Source organism: Haliaeetus leucocephalus, unplaced genomic scaffold (genome assembly GCF_000737465.1).
Source record: "Haliaeetus leucocephalus isolate CR32 unplaced genomic scaffold, Haliaeetus_leucocephalus-4.0 Scaffold362, whole genome shotgun sequence".
NCBI lineage: Eukaryota > Metazoa > Chordata > Aves > Accipitriformes > Accipitridae > Haliaeetus > Haliaeetus leucocephalus.
The window spans coordinates 7,775,872-7,794,155 of record NW_010972798.1 but is presented as its reverse complement, the minus strand read 5'-3'; the positions used below and the strand labels follow the sequence as shown (position 1 = coordinate 7,794,155).

The 18,284-nt window shown below is 47.0% G+C and overlaps 1 protein-coding gene across 1 annotated transcript in view; it reads left to right on the top strand.

The window, feature by feature from the left end:
* The first annotated feature begins 8,341 nt into the window (after positions 1–8,341).
* PSMD1 (proteasome (prosome, macropain) 26S subunit, non-ATPase, 1) overlaps positions 8,342–18,284 on the top strand; it is a 74,267-nt gene continuing 64,324 nt past the window's right edge. Inside the window, exons 1-8 of the mRNA XM_010573034.1 lie at positions 8,342–8,500; positions 10,981–11,024; positions 12,078–12,151; positions 12,401–12,570; positions 13,447–13,652; positions 14,901–15,044; positions 15,855–16,081; positions 17,524–17,584. Coding sequence (XP_010571336.1) covers positions 8,485–8,500; positions 10,981–11,024; positions 12,078–12,151; positions 12,401–12,570; positions 13,447–13,652; positions 14,901–15,044; positions 15,855–16,081; positions 17,524–17,584 — 942 coding nt within the window. The 5' untranslated portion in view covers positions 8,342–8,484. The remainder of the gene's footprint in view (positions 8,501–10,980; positions 11,025–12,077; positions 12,152–12,400; positions 12,571–13,446; positions 13,653–14,900; positions 15,045–15,854; positions 16,082–17,523; positions 17,585–18,284) is intronic.

The following is an 18,284-nucleotide window of genomic DNA, read 5'->3' as shown; positions in this document are numbered from 1 at the left end:
CTCCCTCCCTCCCTCGCCCGGGGGCCGTGGGCTTTTACACCGGGATTTGCTCCGTTTTCCTGCGAGATCTTCCCTTCCTCGGTGGGATCTACCCCATCCTAATGGGATCTGACCGCTCCTGATGGAGCTTTCCCCCCCAGCCAGTGGGATCTGGCTTTTCCCATTGGGAGCTGACCACTTCTGACGGGATCTTCCCCCCCACCCAGTGGGGTCTGGCTTTCCCCAGTGGGATCTCTTTCATGCTGGTGGGACCGGAGGCTTCTCCCATTGGGATCTGCCTCTTTCTAGTGGGGTTCCCAGTCCCAGCAGCTGGGGAGGGCAAACTTCCCAGGGGGTTGGGAAGCACTAGAGCAGCTCATGGATAGCAGGGATGTAGCAGCAGATGGCTGTGACATTGCAGCCATCTGTGTGACATGGCGGCCATCCATGCTTATGGATGTGTGTTCTTGGGGATGCGGAATTGGGGTGTGGCCCTTGCTGTAGGGTACGGGTGGGGCCTGACCTTCCTGCAGGAGGAAGGTGCTTGTGCTGGCTTTGCATAATGAATAAGAACAGCAGCAAGTGAGTGTTTGGTTTTAAAACCACGCGTCTGTTGGTGGCCAGTTTAAGGAACGTGAGGATGGCAGGATGAAAGCTGGATGTCAAACAGGCCTTGAGGAACAGCACTCGCCCTGGGGTGAAAGGCGAGTCATGTTTGTGTGCTGACACAGGGTGATGGGCAGCTGGGCAGGCTCTGCTGTCACAGCAGCCACACAAAACAGTCCTGGCTCACTTTAATCTTTGGCACTGCTTGTCTTGCGCTGCTTCCCTTTCCTCCTCCCTTCTTTCATTTTTCCCACATTTCCCTTGCTCCCCAACATTTCCAGGAACTCTCCTCTTCTGCTGTCTCGCTGTCTTTACCCCAAGGGATCCTGGCACTTGCCTGCAACACCACATTGACAGGGTCCTCTGGGATCCCTGGGACATGGGGATGGTCGGCAGCAGCTCAGGTGCTTCTTTCCATCAGCTCAGTCCAGAATCCTGGATCTGAACATTGAGGAGCTTTGAGACAGCCGGGACCCACTGCAAGGGTGCAGGGCTGTCTTCTGCCAACTCTTTGTACTGAGGCACACACAATCCCCTTTCCAGCTTCTCTCCTTTTGCATGATTTTGTCTTCCTCACATTGTTCCTGCTGCAAGAATTTCTGGTGTGCTCCTAGACACCAGTGAGCCCTCCAGTTCTTGTCACAGCAGCCTGGTGGGACAGCAGCTCCAGAGACAGAAAAACATCCCTGCATAAGTGACCTTTTTCTACCTCTGCACATTGCTGGCACTTGGCTCAGTACATGTAATTTTGTGGCTAGCTGTGGATTTGTCCTTCATGCAGACATGGAAGCAGCATAGCAGCCAGCAGTGAAGAAAGAGGAGCAGAAGGAGCCAGGGCAGGTGTTGCAGCCTGTTTGTGTATGCTTTATAAGCATGGTGGGTGGGTAGGACTTGGCGTGTTGCTTTAATTCACCTCTGATGCTCTGCCCAGTGCTTTTAGTCATGTAAGTGTCTCAGGACCTGCATGTGTAATGAGGACGCTCATCAGCTGCAGGGTTCAACCTTAGGCAGGGGCAGCTTCTTTCCATGCCCCTGTGAGCCCTGCCTTCCCTACCTTCCAAAATCTCCATGTGGCCAGAGGGATCCCAAGTGTAGACGTGCCTCCGGAGAGCTGGGGACCTGGCAGTGCCAGGCACCAGCTTCGTTGCAGGCTGGTCTCCTTCACCCCGTGACTTTTCCCACAAGCAATGCACAAGTGGAATATTATCTTTAACGTAATGTAAGGGAGGACTGTGGGAAGAATGGACATGGGGCTGCAAAGCAGGTTCTAGGGATGCCACTGTAAAGACGTCCTCAGTCAAGGCTGAGCTTGTCTTGTTTCCCCTCTTGACTTTGAAAAGGGCTTGTCCTAAGCTGAAAAAAAGATGCTCTTGCATCTGGATAAGGATGCTGGGAGGTGTACAGAGTGTAAGGCTCTGTGTATGTTTGCTTGTGCTTCAAAGCCTGTTCCTTTTCCACATGCACCGCTGCTCAGCTCTGCCCATCACAGTTGCTCTGGAGCTGCAGCCCCCCCGTGCTGGGAATGTCCTGGACACTGTCATTTGTGCAGCGGAGCTGGAACAGGAATGGCAGTGAGGTTCCTGCATCTCTTGGGTCTAAGCAGGAATGTGCTGGGCTGCTATCCTGCCGTGCCTCGGTGGTGTGCAGAGTCCCTGCGCACTGTGAGGAAGGGATGTGTTTATGGCTGGAGGTTTTGGTTTGTTGACTGGCAGGAAAGACTGCTACTGTGAACCCTTTAGTGTCGCAATGGTTTGATAAGCTGAAGGACGCTGAAGTGGTTTATCATTTGTTATCTAATTAGGAGGTGAAAGGCTGGATGATATTTCAATGGAGATGCTGAACTGCTGCTGTTGGAGACCATATAAAATATGCTGGTGTAGTTTTACAAGCTGCGGTAGTGTTTTACTATAATGGCTTGAAAGCCTGTAGTAACTTGCTGTGACCCTTGTTGTCCTCCGGAATAAATACTATACGCTGATGGAGGCCACATGCTCTCTGCATTTTGCAAGCAATTACAGCTGTAGTTTTCAGTGTGCTGCAAGTCTGCGTGTCCAGCAGGTCTCCCTGGGAGGGAGGAATTCCTTAATAAAGCAGGGAGCAGTAACTAGGTTGGTGTGGCAGAAGCTGTGTGATAATACAAAAGAAAAACTTCCTTCTGCAGGAATGCCCTAACCCTGTCAGTCCCCAGCTTTGCCACGTGTACTGGCTGAGCTCCTGCCAGGTTTCTTGCTTGCTCTGGGCTGCTGCACCCGGGATGGTTTTGGCAGCGAGGTGGCAAAGTAGAAACTGACACCGGTGACAAATTTCCAGGGTAGCAGTGAGATTTCAGCCTGAAATAAGGATTGCCAGGAGCTGCTCTGTGCTTTCCAGGGTGGGCTCTGTGGAGTGGACCCGGTTTTGCTGCAGGGAGTTGTGCTCATGAAGGAGAGATGTTCCTAGTCAGCAGCAGGGAGGTGGGGGAGCAACAGGGCTGACCTGCTGCCAGTCTGAACTCATCTTCTCTGGTTTATCCAGAAGAGGGGAAAGACCGGGAGAGGTGGAGGCTCCCATCCTTCCTGCGGTGTATTTCTTCGAGCCGGAGGAGCCAGAGAAAAGGTCACGAAGCAAAAGCTGCAAACAACGTTCATGAAGGTATGCCCAGCTCCCTCCCTTGTGCTCCTGCTGTGACTGTCAAAGGTTTCTCACCAACTCCCTGGTGGTCCTGGTGTCCAAACCCCTTGCTGGTGGCCTCCTTAAGCTATTTCCAGCTCTGCAGCTGACATCTCTTCCCTGGCTGTGGTTTGGCTAGAACCTGAAGACAACCAGCGCACATCTGGCTGCTGTGTTGCCATCTCCCTGCTTTCTGACCTTTTGCTTATCGAAATAAAACCACGCTGGGTCTGGTGCCCAGCTACAACCCTGGGAGCACTGCTGTACTCAACGGTATTTTGCCCGAGTTTCTGGCAGCAGAACTGCTGTCTGTCTAAACAATTAATTGGAAGCATAACCTTGATCTTACGTGATGTTTTCTGCAAACATGGCTGGAAGGAGCGTTCCCAAACCACTTGCATTTGGGGTTGGCAGAGAGGAGGAAGAGGGCAGTCAGCATTGGGCTCTCTGATTCTAAAGGAAATTGTTCAGGTAACGAATGGCCTAGCATTCAACCTTTGCTGTACCGTTGGCACTTCTGCTTGCCTTTCCCAGCAGTGATTTTCTTTTTGCAGAAGTGGCCCCATGCAGGAGGCTACAAGGCACATGGTGTGGAGATCCAGACTGCTCTATGGAGCATTTAGAGGAGGGGAAGCTCATTCACTGTAAAAATAAATAGAATAGAATAGAATAGAATTTTCAGTTGGAAGGGACCTATCTAGTCCAACTGCCTGACCACTTCAGGGCTGACCAAAAGTTAAAGCATGTTATTAAGGGCACTGTCCAAATGCCTCTTGAACACATAAAATGCTTAAAAAGCATAAGGGTTAGAGAAAACAGCTGAAATGCCCAATTTGTGCAGCTTTGACACCTCTAGGGTCAGAAAATTTAAGTGCCTGATCTTGCTGTCAGTGCCAGGCAGGTGACCCCTCGTGGCCACGCAGCTTGTTCTGAGACTGCTGAGACCACAGGAGGCCAGGGAGCTGGGCCCTGTGTTCCTTTGCTCATAGATCACCCCTGTTTGTTGAAGCAATGTTGACTTTGTAAAACAAAATGAAAATCAGTTACGGAAAAAATCAGCTGTGCTTAGCTTGTGAGTAAATAACAATTGCTTCGTCCCATGCTTTCTTTTTATCTTAAGTTGCATTTTGCATGAAGAAGGGTTTCCCATTCAGATCTCCCTTGACCTCTTTCTGCTCTTTGCAGATGACCTGCAGGACCCTGAGGAAGAAGTGGCTCTGACCAGCCTGTCCCCCAATGGAAACTACGAAGAAGCTGCCGGAGGCACGGGCACCTAGAGCTGCTGGGCACCCAGCACAGTCCATGTCCCAGATCTGCCAGATGGATTTGGAGCAGTGGGAGGAGGAGCTGGTGCATGCTCACTCACCCTCTCCTCCGAGCACCCACCGCTCCAGGGAGAAGCTGCTTGGCTTAACTCACCAGGGTCTTCTATAGCTGCCGACAGCCTCTGAGGTCTGTGCCAGGGAGCCATCCCCTGCTGCACTCTGTTGCCCAGGGGTGCCTGGAGCTGCTGCTGGACACTGGGCTTCTGAGAAGCCCTTTGGGGATGTATCCTGCGTCCTGGGCGAGATGATGTTGGGACTTTTGAGTGTGAAATGCAGCCACCTCCTTGAAGAATGAGGAATGCTTTCTAATTCTGAGCAAAGTTCCCTGCTGAGATTGCTGGGGCTGGCCTCACCAGCAAACAGATTGTGCTGCCTCGTGTTCCTGCTTTATTGCTGCTTTGAAGCTCCTGCTCTTTCTCTGATCAAGCAAAAAAAAGACAAATAACACGGTGGCATGGAGACTGCAATGGGACTAAATATGAGGCCTTGGATCTACCAGCTACCGAAAAGGCTTGAATGTAACTGTATAATGTGAAGAATGCAGTAACAGCCCACTGTGGGTAGCAAGAATAATGCAAAAGATACTGATGGTAATGACAGCTGGAGCAGAGTGTGGTTTGGGAGCAGCATCCATCCCTCTGGCTTGTCCTGGTGCTCATAGACTGACTGATGGACTGCCTGGGTTGCAGTGGGTGGCAGATGGACACTAAGGTGTGGCTGATGCTAGACGGGGTTATGGGAGAGGCCCATATAACCTAGGACATCTCCAGTCATGTGGTGGCAGGTCTTGGAGGTGGCCTGCATCACAACAAGATGTGGCTGCTTCATAAATAAATACAAAAATATAAACATAATCTATTTAAGTAGTTCCAAAGGGCTGCCTGTAGCCTGTGAGGCAACACAATTAATTACAAATCCTTGGTTTATGAGGAATATTACTATAATGCTAAGAATACCTTTTTTATTCTTACTTTAATGCAACATAAAACAGGTCTTGTTTGGGGCTGGCTGTCCTTCTGGAGTTTCATCCAGCTCAGACCAGAAACTTTGACCCATCATGTCCTGCCTACCTCTTCTCTGGGTTAGCTGCTGAATTATGTCGTTACGTCCTCCGTGCATGTCTGTCCTCTCTCTGGCTCCTTTTTTCCCAGTGGCAGCTGAAGTGTCTGCAGTCCTGCCAGCTCCAGCCAGCATTCTCCCCCAGCAGTGTGCCTTCAGCATCCCTCTAGCTCTTACCTGGAGCAGGGGATGGTTTTTTTACCCAGCTCTGCCCATGACCGTGATCATCAACAATTTTCAACAAACCATTTTTCCGTGCCTCAGTTTCCCCACCAGTAGGATGGGGACAGCAAAGCCTACCTACCTCACTGAGGTTATGATGGTAACACTGGAGCAGCTCTTGGGTTTAGAGTCAGTCCATTTAATGATGGTGCTGCTTTGCCCTTTTGGCTGGGAGTGAGTGGCTGAGGGTGTCTGGGGCATGCTGGTGGGATCAAGTGGGAGAGATGGGGAGTGTTTCCAGGTGTGCTCAGCAAGTCTCTGCGTTACCATGCTGCTCATTTGAATGTGTTGGGATAGTTAGGCTTGGCGTACGTAGGAAAGCTTTGCCTGAAATGCAGCTGTAAGGTGCTGTAGCTGCCCCATAAGGCGGTGGGAGGGAATGGGTAGGTGGATGCCAAGTCCATGCGAGCAGCGTTTAGGGAAGCGCATGTTACATCTCTTCACAGCAGAAACACTTTCCTGTGTGGGTGTGGGCTGGGGAGAGCAAACCTAGGAGGCAGCTGACATTGGCAGTGCGTGTTGCTCTGCAGAGAGGGCACCAAACCTGCTCTCCTTCCAGCCTGCAGGATTTCTGTAGGTTTTCTTTGCTTATGACCAGGTGGAAAATACAAATGTAACCAGGTGACTTTATTAAGTCACTTGGTGTGGGTGGCTGTATTCATGACTGCAGCCTTCAGCACTGAGTAGTAAGTGCATTCATCTTAGCGAGATGAAGGTATCCTCCTGCTCTGTCCCTGGCATGAGTGCGTAGGTCTGCTGTGCAGTGGATTCCTTCTGCTCATCCTCACAGCAGAGGTTGCTGGGCAGTTATGTACTTTCCTGATAAAGCCCTTGGTTAGGTGAGTCCAGTAGGACTTGACAGTATGATCAGGTGAATCTTTATTTTCTTGCCGTATTTGGCCTTTGCCACCTAGAATTTACCAATGAAGATGCAGCCCAAGAGTACAGATTTGCAGTTAAACCTATCTTAGAGCTACAAATCCAATGGATTTATTTACTGGTAATTTTTAAGTAAATCACGCAAGTTTACCCTTGCAGTGAGACTTTTGTGGAAGTGGATGAACTGCCTGGGGTTTAGGAGGTGTAAGTGGTAATACATTTGACCAAAAGTATTGTTTTCCTTTGAGGAACTAAAGTGACTTGAATTCTTTTTTTTTTTCTTTCCCACTAGCTGGGCATGTGAAGGTGCAGCAGATGATAGTTTTACATGCTCAATTAATTTAATAATTTAAGGGCACTGTTACCTTACCTGCTTGCTGTAAAGAATAAAGACAATTAATTTCTGAATTGGAATGTGCTTTGGTTTTTGTTTACCTTAAAGTAGCATTACGCATGGTTTGGCTGATACTTCTCGTAATTTAAATAAAAGGTATATTGGGAGGGAACGGAAGTGACCCCAGTATCCAGAAGATCAGCAGAATTGGTCTGTGTGCAGCTCAGGTAGGCTGCTCACCTGTGGCCAGTGGGGAAGGCTGGAGATCTTCTCAGTTGTCTGAGAAGAGCAGAGCTGAGCCTCTCAGTGTCATGGGTAGGGCTCTGATAGCTTTCATTTATAATGTTCACTAACTGAGGCGATCAGGTTTCCTCCAGGAATTCAAGCCCTTTTCTCCTATTTAGTAGAAACAGGTAGAAATCAATGCCGCTGATGTCTGGGCGCTTTGATCTCTTGTTGTGCAGCACCATTGCTGTTGAGCTGCATTTTCCTTGGTGCGAATCCACCAGCCTGAATTTCCATTCTGTCTGTACTGGAACCAAAGCAGGAGCCAAAATGACTCCGTGGCCCTCCAGAACCAGGGCACCTTCAGGTACGCCGCTGCGTGGGAGGTCTGGACGCTGCCCTGTGCCACAAAGTGACCGATGGGGAAAACGATTTGGTGAGGGGCTGCCAGGTGCATCTGTATGCCTGCTTCCCTTTTTAAGGGAGAAATGGGGTTTGGGTGAGGCCTTTCCCCGTGGCTACAAGGTATGCGAGAGGAGTCGGGGCCCACAGCGGCGGCCTGCGAGAGGTGCTAAATCCGTGGGGTAAAATCGCGGGCAGCCTGTCCTGGCAGTGGGGGGGGGACGGGACGACGGTGGGCGGTGAAGCCTGGCAGACGGGGGCAGCCGTTTGTCTGGGCACAGCGCAAACACGGGCATTGACAGGGTCACCCGTGGGGATCCCACGGCCCGGCTGCCCGCCCTCGCCGCCCCCAGGCAGGAGGGCGCAGGCAGGGGAAGGCTGCCTACCCTCCCAGGCCAAGCGTGCGGTGGAGGCCCTGCGGGCCCGGTGTGGGGTGTGTGGGGGAGTCCGTGGGGTCCCGTGTGGGGCCGAGGGGGGCTGAAGAGACCTGTGGGGAGCGCGGGGTGCCTGTGAGGGGACCGGGGAAGGTGCGAGGCCCCGGGAGGCAGAGCTGTCCCGCTCGCGCCTGGCTGTTTCTCCGCCGCCACGCGCAGGCGATCGCCGCGGGCACCTTTCCCGGGAGCAGCGGGGTTCTGCCGGAAGGGGACCTTCGCGCCACTTCCGGGCCGGGCGGCGGTGGAGCGGCAGCGGCGCGGCGCGGACCCCGGGCGGCGGCGGCGGCGGCACTACCGCACCTGGGCCGGAGCGGGCCGGAGCGGACCGGACCCCACCCCACCTCCCTCCGCTGGGCCGCCGGGCGGCACCATGATCACCTCGGCCGGTGAGGGAGCGGCGCGGAGTAGCGTTGCCCGCCGGGGTTTCGCTGAGTCAGGGCCGTGACTGGGCACCGCCGTAGGCCGCGGGGGCGCCGGCCACAGCGCTCCGTGGGGCCGCCCGTCACGGGGGTGTCCCCCGCGACCGGGTCACCCCTGGCCGGTAGTCGCCGTACGCCTCGGCGGGAGCGGGAGGCCGCCCCGGTGCCCGGCGGCTCGCCACAACCGGCGTTTTAAGCCTGAGCCGCGGGAGGCGGGGAACTGTCCAGTGCCCGCCCGTGCCCCGGGGCGGCCTCCCCCGCTTCCCCCGGGTGCTGCGGCGGCCTGAGCGGGACTGGCTCTCTGGCGGGCTCCGTGGGGACGCGCGGGAGGCAGAGGCGGCTGCCCGTCCGCCCGCCCGCCCCGGCGCCGCGTCCAGCTCCTGCCGGTACTTGAGGAGGGCACTGCGGTGGCTTTGCCGGCCCCCTGGCAGACCACTGGGGTGACCTGAAGGTCTTCACCTGCTTAAAGTGAATACCGCGTAGGAGGTACAAAACAGGCGGGCAGTCGGGGTCTGTAGGAGGTACAGCAGGGAGCGAGAAAGGGGGAAGAGGCAGACTTGAACTTTGGAGGGGTTCAGAAAGGCAAAGGCTTTGCAGAGGAAAAGCCAGCCTAAAGAGTCCAGGCTACCGAAGCGTGTGAGAAATTAGATGTTAAAACACTGTTTCTGGATCTGTGGAGAACTTTATAGTGTAAGAAAATATGAGAAGTATTTCCAAAAGTACTCAGGCCAGGAATTAATATGTGAGCGGTTGTGACTTTGTGAGAGAAACAGGCGGAGGATAATAGTCTGCAAGTAGCTTTCTCTTTCTGAACCCTTTGCTTTATGTTTATGTCTTACTTTAATTGAGGAGGAGTAGGTATTCCCTTCAGAGGAGTTTTAAAAACGTAGAAACGGTATCTTGAATAGGAGTGAGATTGCTTCCTCCTGATAGATCAGGTAAATGCAGGAGCTTATTTAAAAAAAAAAAAAAAAATCATACATTTGGAGTAGAGTTGCAGAAAACAGCTGGAAGGAGCACTGTGGGGTGGGCTACTGAACCTGCCTTCCTTGCCTAAGGGCCACAGCAGTGCTCCTTCAGTTGTTGTTGCTGGCAGATGTATGTCTAACCTGGTTTTAAAAAATCTCTGATAGTGGAGGTTCTACAGCCTTGTTAGGCAAAGGGAATAACTTATGGTCAGAAAACTTTTCTAATCATCAAACCTCAATCTTTGAAGCTCCAAATAAAGCTTGGTCTTACTATTCCTGTTAATGTCTGCCACAAAGATCAAATTATTCTCTTTCTGCTGGCGGCTGCCCTGTACATGTGTGCACTCTGTACCCTTCCCAGATTTCTGTAGACTAGCCAGTTACAGACCTCCAGTCAACTTTTGTAAGTGCCAGTTGCTAGACCTCTTTGTTCTTATTGCTCAGTTCTGAACATCCTGGTTTGCTCATGACTCTTAAGACATGCTGCCCAGCACCAGACACAGCAGTCTGGCTCAGGTGTGTCAGTGCCAGGCAGAGGGAAGGATTGCCTCATATATGTGCCAAGAAACGCTCTCACTCACACACCTCAGTGTGAAGCTTGGGTTCTCTGCATCTCACTGCAGCCATATGATATTATTGATCATGTTTCATCTTAATCCATTCTACTACTGAGATTCCTCTCTATATTTGTACATTTTACTTTTGACCTGCACACTCTCCTTTTAGATTTGTCAAGATCTTTTGAAAACCCAGTTCAGCCCTCCAGTAGGCTTGCTGGCCTTTCCAATTTGATGTCTTATTTAGATTTTAAAAGGTTATCAATCTATACAACAGGTGAAAGACTGAAAGCAGTGAATTGTGTTGGACTTAGATCAGATCCTATTCCACCCCTTTCACTTGCATCCTTGCAGCCTGACAATGAAACCATCTATAACTATTCTTCAGATTGAGCTCACCGAATAACTGTGAACCTCTCAGTTATGTCAGTTAAACAATATTTCTATAGCTGTTTTTGGTCAAATGTTGTCGACAGTGTCAGGAGTCTTGCTAAAGCTGCGAGATAAGACATCTTCTCTTAGCCATGAGGTCTGTTTCCTTGACATGAGAAAAGTTAGGATCTTTTGACATGATCTTCTTTATGCCCCTCGAGGAAGTGGGAAGTGACTTGCTCGAAAGCAGTTAGCAAACTAGGGAGGGAACTGACAGTAAATCCCAGATTCTCCAAGTTCCTGCCTAATATGTTTTCCTCTAAGAAGGATCATCTTTTATAAACTGTGTACCTTTTCAGTTATAAATTCTGAACTATTTTATATCATGTTTAATACAAACCTGGATCTGATCTTTGAAGTTTAATACTGAAGATTTTAAACCAGCAGTCCAGAGACACCTGCATTTCCTGTTCTGTTGGTTTTGAACTAAATGAGATGTTCACTTTTGAAACAGAGAGAGTCCAAAACTGACTATGATCTTGTTTTGCAGCTGGAATTATCTCTCTTCTGGATGAAGAAGAGCCACAGCTCAAGGTAAGCTCTTACATCTGGGAGCAAATAACAGCAAGTGCATTATGTTGAGGGCTTAAAATCAGAAATTAGTGGATCTCAATAATTAATGGTTGGGGAGCACCAGGTGGGCCCCAAATCATATCTAGCCTGAAAGCTGAAAGGAGGGGCTTAAATAACATGATAACAGATGGCAAACTTCCTTGTTTTGAACATGGATCAAACTGGAGCTTCACATGCAAAGATCTCTATTCACCAAAGCTCCCAGCTCTCTGATGATAATGGGACTTTGCTACTTAAAAGTGTTCCAGAGACTGCATTTTGACTACGTAAAATTCAAAGCTGAAGAACATCTCAAGTTTTTAATATAATTTAAGTGATGTAAAACAAAATCACAGTTACAGTTTTCACTTGGAAAAAAAATTACAGTAGTAGGAGAAGAAAACAGCAACAGAAACTTTACAGTCCACAGAGTATATGAATCCACAGGACAACACCAAACACTCAAAAGTGGTAATGTATTGATGATGCTTGCTAGTTACTTAAACAGTTAACATAGCCCCTTTTAGGAGGGGGAGGTGCATCTTGTAATATTGGTAATCTCCTTGGCAACAGATTTAGGTGGTGATAGAGGTGAATGAGCCCTGCATTTGCTCTGAACTGATTACAGGTGGGCTGATTCTAGTCTGGATATTGTTTATCTGCTAAAATACTGTGTCCAAATAGAGTTCGCTGGCTTAGACCACAGGTCAATTCTGTGTGCTACACAAAGGTTGCCACAAAGACTTTGAAAACTTTGTATTTTAAGGAATTTCACCTATCAGTCATTTTTGCCAGTCATTCATCACAGAGAGGCCATGGGAAGGAACTTCAGGGTTGTCTTACCTGTTAAGTGAACAGCCCTTTATTTGCAAAGGACTTGCAAAGATTAGTGAATGCTTGCAAACATCTTTTAAAGTAGAATTTGCAGTTGAAATGGGTCAGTGTTTATGGTATCAGTCTTAGGTGGTACTTTATTTTTACTGGAGAAAGGTAATAAATGCATTTTTTATGTAATATAACTTTTTTTTTTTGTAGGAGTTTGCTCTTCACAAGTTGAATGCTGTTGTCAATGACTTCTGGGCAGAAATCTCTGAGTCAGTGGACAAAATGTAAGAGAAGACACTTATTACTTCAGGGTGTGCAGCTTAAAAAGAACATGAGATATGAAGTGGATGTAGTTCTGGTTGCTTGATGCTGTTTAGTACAGTGTCTAGGTCCATATTTTCCAGAAAGCACTAGTATAAGTAGATGTGGGGTTGGAGCTGTAGTCCCAAAGATGCAAGTTTGATCAAGCTGTCATGTGGCCTTAAAGAGAACTGAGCACACAGACCTGATACTCTTCTCTCTCTTCTTTGCAGTGAAGTTCTCTATGAAGACGAGGGCTTTCGGAGCCGGCAGTTTGCTGCTCTAGTTGCTTCTAAAGTTTTTTACCACCTGGGAGCTTTTGAGGAATCACTGAACTATGCCCTGGGAGCAGGTGACCTCTTCAATGTCAATGACAATTCGGAATATGTGGAGACGATCATTGGTAAACAACTGTTTTTGCAAAAGAAAAGCTCATGTGCTGTCAAAATTACTGTAGCTTTGAGATTTTAGTTCATATATCTGCTTTTCTCCATATTCCTCTTCCTCTCCTTATATTCATTTAAACTGATGCTGCAGCTAATTTTACCCACTTTATTTGTGCTTGCTTTCTCCTGCTTTGGGATTCTGTAATGGAACTGACTTAGGAGTTCTGGCATTTTTTTCCCATTCTTAACCCTTATTCTATTGTGAGTTCCTAATAGGAAAGTTGCATTGCTTGTTTATTGTCCTTTCTCTCATTTGTGTGCTAATGTTGTTAGCAATTTCAGCATAACTTTGGAAATAATCGGCTAATAAGTGTAACTGCACACCTGAGGGGTACAATTCTTTTTTTATCCACCCTTAACAGTATAGCAAGTCAGATGTTGAATGCATGTATAATTTGAAAATCTTTTTAAAAGTCTCGTCTGCTGGTATCACTTACCTTGTACAGGATGTGATGGACCAGGGCTGGCTTTCAGTCTCCCCAGCCAGTGCTTACAGTGGAGCTAGGATGTCTCCTACTGCTCTTTCCTCATTTATTTAAAATATCGTGCCACTTTGAACAAAGATCATGTCCTTGGTTCCATTTTAAAAATATCTACTTTGTTTCAGCACTAAAATCAGAGTTTGTTAGGAGAGAATATAAGTATCTTCCACTACTGTCTGTATATGACTACACAAATAGTTCTTGTGCCTCACCTTTGTGTAGTTTCCCATATGCTGTATTTGCTGGTAGAATGTGTGTACGCACATACTGGTCTCTTCATCTGTAAAAACCTGCAAACATCTAGGAAGTTGACTTTTCACCCCCCACCATGTTTGTTCAATATCTTTTCAGCAAAATGTATCGACCACTACACCAAGCAGTGTGTGGAGAATGCGGAGCTGCCAGAAGGGGAGAAGAAACCTGTTGATGAAAGGCTAGAAGGGATAGTGAACAAAATGTTCCAGCGGTGCTTGGATGACCACAAGTACAAGCAGGCTATTGGCATTGCTCTAGAGACACGCAGACTGGACATCTTTGAGAAAACCATCCTTGAATCGGTATGTGCAAGAGACAGGAGGTGTGTGTAGCTAGTCACTTCCAGGTATGGATCCACAAGTGAAGTACAAGATCCATGTTGCTATGGAACTTGCCCTGTTTTGTATGAACAGAATAAAACATGAAACTTGGGTGTTTGGTTCAACATGCTCATGGAAGGCAGAGCCGCTCAGGGCTATCAAGTATAGAGACAACCCTATCTTTAAGAAATCTCTGAGCTGCAAGTTACTGGGAGAATATTCCCAGGAAGCTTGGCTATGTGCCCCCTTCTTAAGGTATTCCCTGTCAGCTACTAGCAGAGATAGGATACTGGACTAGGCAGACCTTAGGTCTGGCATAATGTAAGAACAGCTCTTTTATTTTGTTGTGCCTGTCATCTGCTTTAATTCACTGTGGGAAGGGATCCTTAGGGCTAGGTAAGTGATTTATTTATGGCAGCCAAAACAAAAAAATCCAGTGGTTGTGTGAGCTGCTCTAATTTTCAGTAAGCAGCTGTGTGCAGTCTTAGCCTGCCCTGACTGCAAGGCAATGCAGTCTGGCTTTAACATCTTTCACTGAGGACTTAAGGTAAGTCATGTTACCTGGTAATGGCAGTAAGAGAAACATGCCTGTAGTCATTTGCAGCAGCTCAGCGGTTGTGTGTAATCTTGTTATGCTGCAGTATCTCAATCATGTGCCCGACACATGGTTTAAATCCTTTACGTTTTACCACTTTTCAGTTTACAGCTTTCCCATATTTTTGGATGGATCCCACTTCTGTATATGGGAATGATAATCATAAGGCATCCATCTTGCTTTCTCAGTTCTGTTTGCTGTCTTATGCACTTACTAACTTAATTGCCCATTATAAATCCCTCATTTCAAATTACCTTTCTGAAGTCTAGTAGCCAAATCTGTTTCTTAGTCTCTAGGAAGAAATAGGTGTATTGGGGATCTTTTCTTGGTGCATGGTTTGTTTTGCTGACATTTTATGTTAGTGCAGTGAATTTCACTGCGTTCAAGAATGATTATTCAAACAAGAAAGGTGAAGAAGGGGAAATAGGTATTGAACTTTTAAATTAAGCTTTTGCATGTTTTAAAGTGCAACACACCTGCATATAAGCTTTTCTGAAAATGGGAAAGGAAACTGAAGGTTTATATGTGCATGTGTTTTGCTCTGCTTTTTAAAACAGAAAGGAGGTAGCTTCATTTTAATTTCTAAATCCTTGTCAGTGCAAACCCAGACTTGATATCCCTGAATTTTATTTCAGAATGATGTTCCTGGGATGCTAGCTTACAGCTTGAAGCTCTGTATGTCTTTGATGCAGAATAAACAGTTCCGTAACAAAGTCTTGAGAGTTCTAGTTAAAATCTACATGAATCTGGAGAAACCAGACTTCATCAACGTGTGCCAGGTAAATTTCTCAGAGTGATGTTTAAAGATCAATCAAAAGTTGCTCTTTAGATACATTTGACTTGACATCTACCTGACCTCTGTTTTTCCTGGTTGCATGCTTCAAATAGATATCAAAGTGAGATCAACTTGAAAAAGATGCAAATATTGCACGTTTGGTCAATTTATAGAGAAAGAAACACACTCAAAGGTAGTTTGGGGATGTAGACAACTCTGACAGAATATTTCGAGCCTATGTCAGGAGTATCAGATGGTAGGTTCGCAGATTGGAATTTTATTTATTCCTCCAAAGAACATTTACAGTGCTTTGTTTTTTGGAAAGCCATTGTCTGAAAGTGTTTAGACAACCAGTTATGAAGTTACTCAAGATGTTCTAAGGCTTTTGCCAATCTTGGTATTCCACATACATGTGACTCAGGAGTGTTACGCCTGTTCCATTTTAGCTGAGACATCCCTACTAAATGATTGATACTTCTTTAATGTTCTTTTGAAATTTCTGTGTTTAGTAGGACAACATTGTCAGTTTCCAAAGATAAAGGTGCAGAAATAGGAAGGCTTGAATGGTGTGTCTTGATTTTGTAATACATGGTCTTGTTTTTAAAGTGACCTATGAAAATGCTTCAAAGATTTCTATTATTTCCTATGAGAGACAGAGAATTTTTCTTTCTTTGAAGGGGTGTTCTGCAGAAGCGGTAGATGAGGGAATGGTGAAAATGGAGTGTGGCCTCGGGTAGTGTTGCTTTTTCATTCTGAAGTATATAATGTCTTCTCCTGATTTTTTTTTTCTGTTCTTTCCCTTCCTCTTGCTCAGTGCCTGATATTCCTGGATGACCCGCAGGCTGTGAGTGATATCTTGGAAAAACTGGTGAAGGAAGATAACCTTCTCATGGCCTACCAAATTTGCTTTGATCTGTACGAAAGTGCTAGCCAGCAGTTCTTGTCTTCTGTGATCCAGAATCTCCGCACGGTTGGCACTCCAATTGCCTCCGTGCCTGGATCCACCAACACAGGCACTGTCCCTGGATCGGAGAAAGACAGGTGGGGAGATTGGCTTGAGAAGAGGCGTAATTGTTCAGATACAACTGATGGAGCCTTCTGTTCTGTGTATGGATGCCCATTACAAGCAGTCAAGTTACTGCCGTTCATTTAAGTCAGGGTAATAGACAAGACATGCTATTTGCTCAGGACAAAATTGTATATTGCCAGAATCCACTGTTGTTTGAAAGAATGCATTTTCCTTTGCAGTTGACATAAGTGTTGTACAGTTACTGTGGCTCAGCTAATGAGCAGTAATTCAGTAAGTCATAGTGTGTGAATTGCTCGGGAACACTTTGATGTTGTGTGGTCTTTGCAGCAACTTGTAAAGCTAAGGAAGGGGAGAGTTCAAGCAAAAAGCTCGTCACAGCTATGTGCAAGTTTGGTTTCACATCACAGCTTGTGGTCTGCTACCTGCTTTTGGGAGGAGTGAGCTCAGATGATACTGTAGTGTTATAGACCCTTTTCTACTTGCAGTTAAAAAGAGCTAGTTCAAATCTAGTCTGAGTTTCATTAAAGTCCTGGTGTTTAAAACTTGTTCATTGGTCAACATCACTGGGTCTTAGCTGCAGGAAGCTGCTGTTAAGAAAACCAAAGTTGGCACTAACCGTTCCATCTTCTTTATTTCTTCTTTTGATGACTTATAGGTAATTGACATAGATAGTTTTGTTTTAAACCTCTGTTTTTTAGGGGATTGGCCAATCCATGCTAAGGCTGCTTCCCAGCTCAGGGGCAGCATGGAAGAAGTTTGTGCTCCACCTGCTCTTTAATCACCAGAGCTGTCACGTCTGTACACAACCCGATCCCTGCACTGTCTTTGACAGTGTGTGATGGAGAATGCTGCCTAGATCAAGGCTTGTTAAATACAAGGGCTTATGCAGCTTTGAGGGACTGGGTCTAAATGCTTTTGAATCAGTGATACGGGCATAGCAAGCATTCTCCTCTCTTCTTTTCCAGTGAAATAAAAGGAAAGGCACAGAATAATTTGTAAGTCAGCCTGTGAAGCATTAGGACAAGGTGCTAACAACAGCTTAATATGTTTCATTTCCATTTCAACACTCTAGCATCCATCCTAATAGTGATGAGCTCAAGGCTTCTGGGTGAGGATATAATTATCCTTTCTGCCTTGTTTGTTGACCTTGTTTTCTCACCTGTCTCTGCCTGTTCATTCCCTACAAGCATCTCTGTTTTTGTTGTCTCTATAGATGGAATAAGAGGGTGGGGTTTTCTGGGCCTTTGTCTTCAAGTTCCCTGAAAATTGAATTGGGGAGGAGTTTGCTTCTCAGCAGTGACCTCCAGATAGTCAGCCCTTGTCCTGTCAAAGTCCTGTTTCTAGTCATCATCTCCAAATCCCAGGCTACTCTTCCAGGACAGTATTCAGTCATAATTACAGTGCTTGACTAGTTACGAGTGGTGAACTGGGTTACATTTTTGTTTTATTTCAGTGATGCTATGGAAGCAGAAGAGAAACCAGGAAGCACTTGTGCAGGGAAGTCTGCAGAAATTGTGAGTGCCATTTCCAAAATATGCCTTGCTTAGCTTTTCTTGTGTATTCTCTTTGAATCTCTGGGGTTGCTAAATTGGTTTGGCTAATGAAGAATGGAATTCCACTTCTGTCTTGTTTGGAGACAAGGTGACAGATGATCTCTGAGAACCAAATATATGACAGTCTGAAAGTCCAGCAGTTCAGATACTGAAAGTTGGGGGAGAGTGGGAAGTGGGTAGATTTCAGCAGGAATTACTGAGCCCTGAAAAAGGGGATAGAGGGATCTGGCTCGTGTTTGCTTTTTGTTGATACTGAAATAATTAACTCATTCCAGAAGAAAGGGCCTGAAATTTGACTAGTGCTGAGAGCTTTAGCTGATAAATTAGCTCGAGGCATTTTTTTCTTCTCCTTCTGAAATTTGGCTGTAGTTCTGGCTTGATAGAAGTGGTGCTATTCTGCAGGAATGGCAGGAGGGGATGCTGATGTAACATAGTTTCTTTTCCATGAAGGAGGAATATGTTGCCTCTGGCTAGCATGGTGGCTGTATTCCTGGGCCAGCTGGTTAGAATCTTGTTTAGTTCCTTTTCCCAAGTATTGGAGAAAGTTGAGTTCACTTCTAACATGCACATACAATTGCATTTCAGCATGTAGAATGCATAATGCAATTCTGATGCTTCTAATGCTGAGGAAAGGAAATGCTACTAGAGAGGAAAGTAAAAT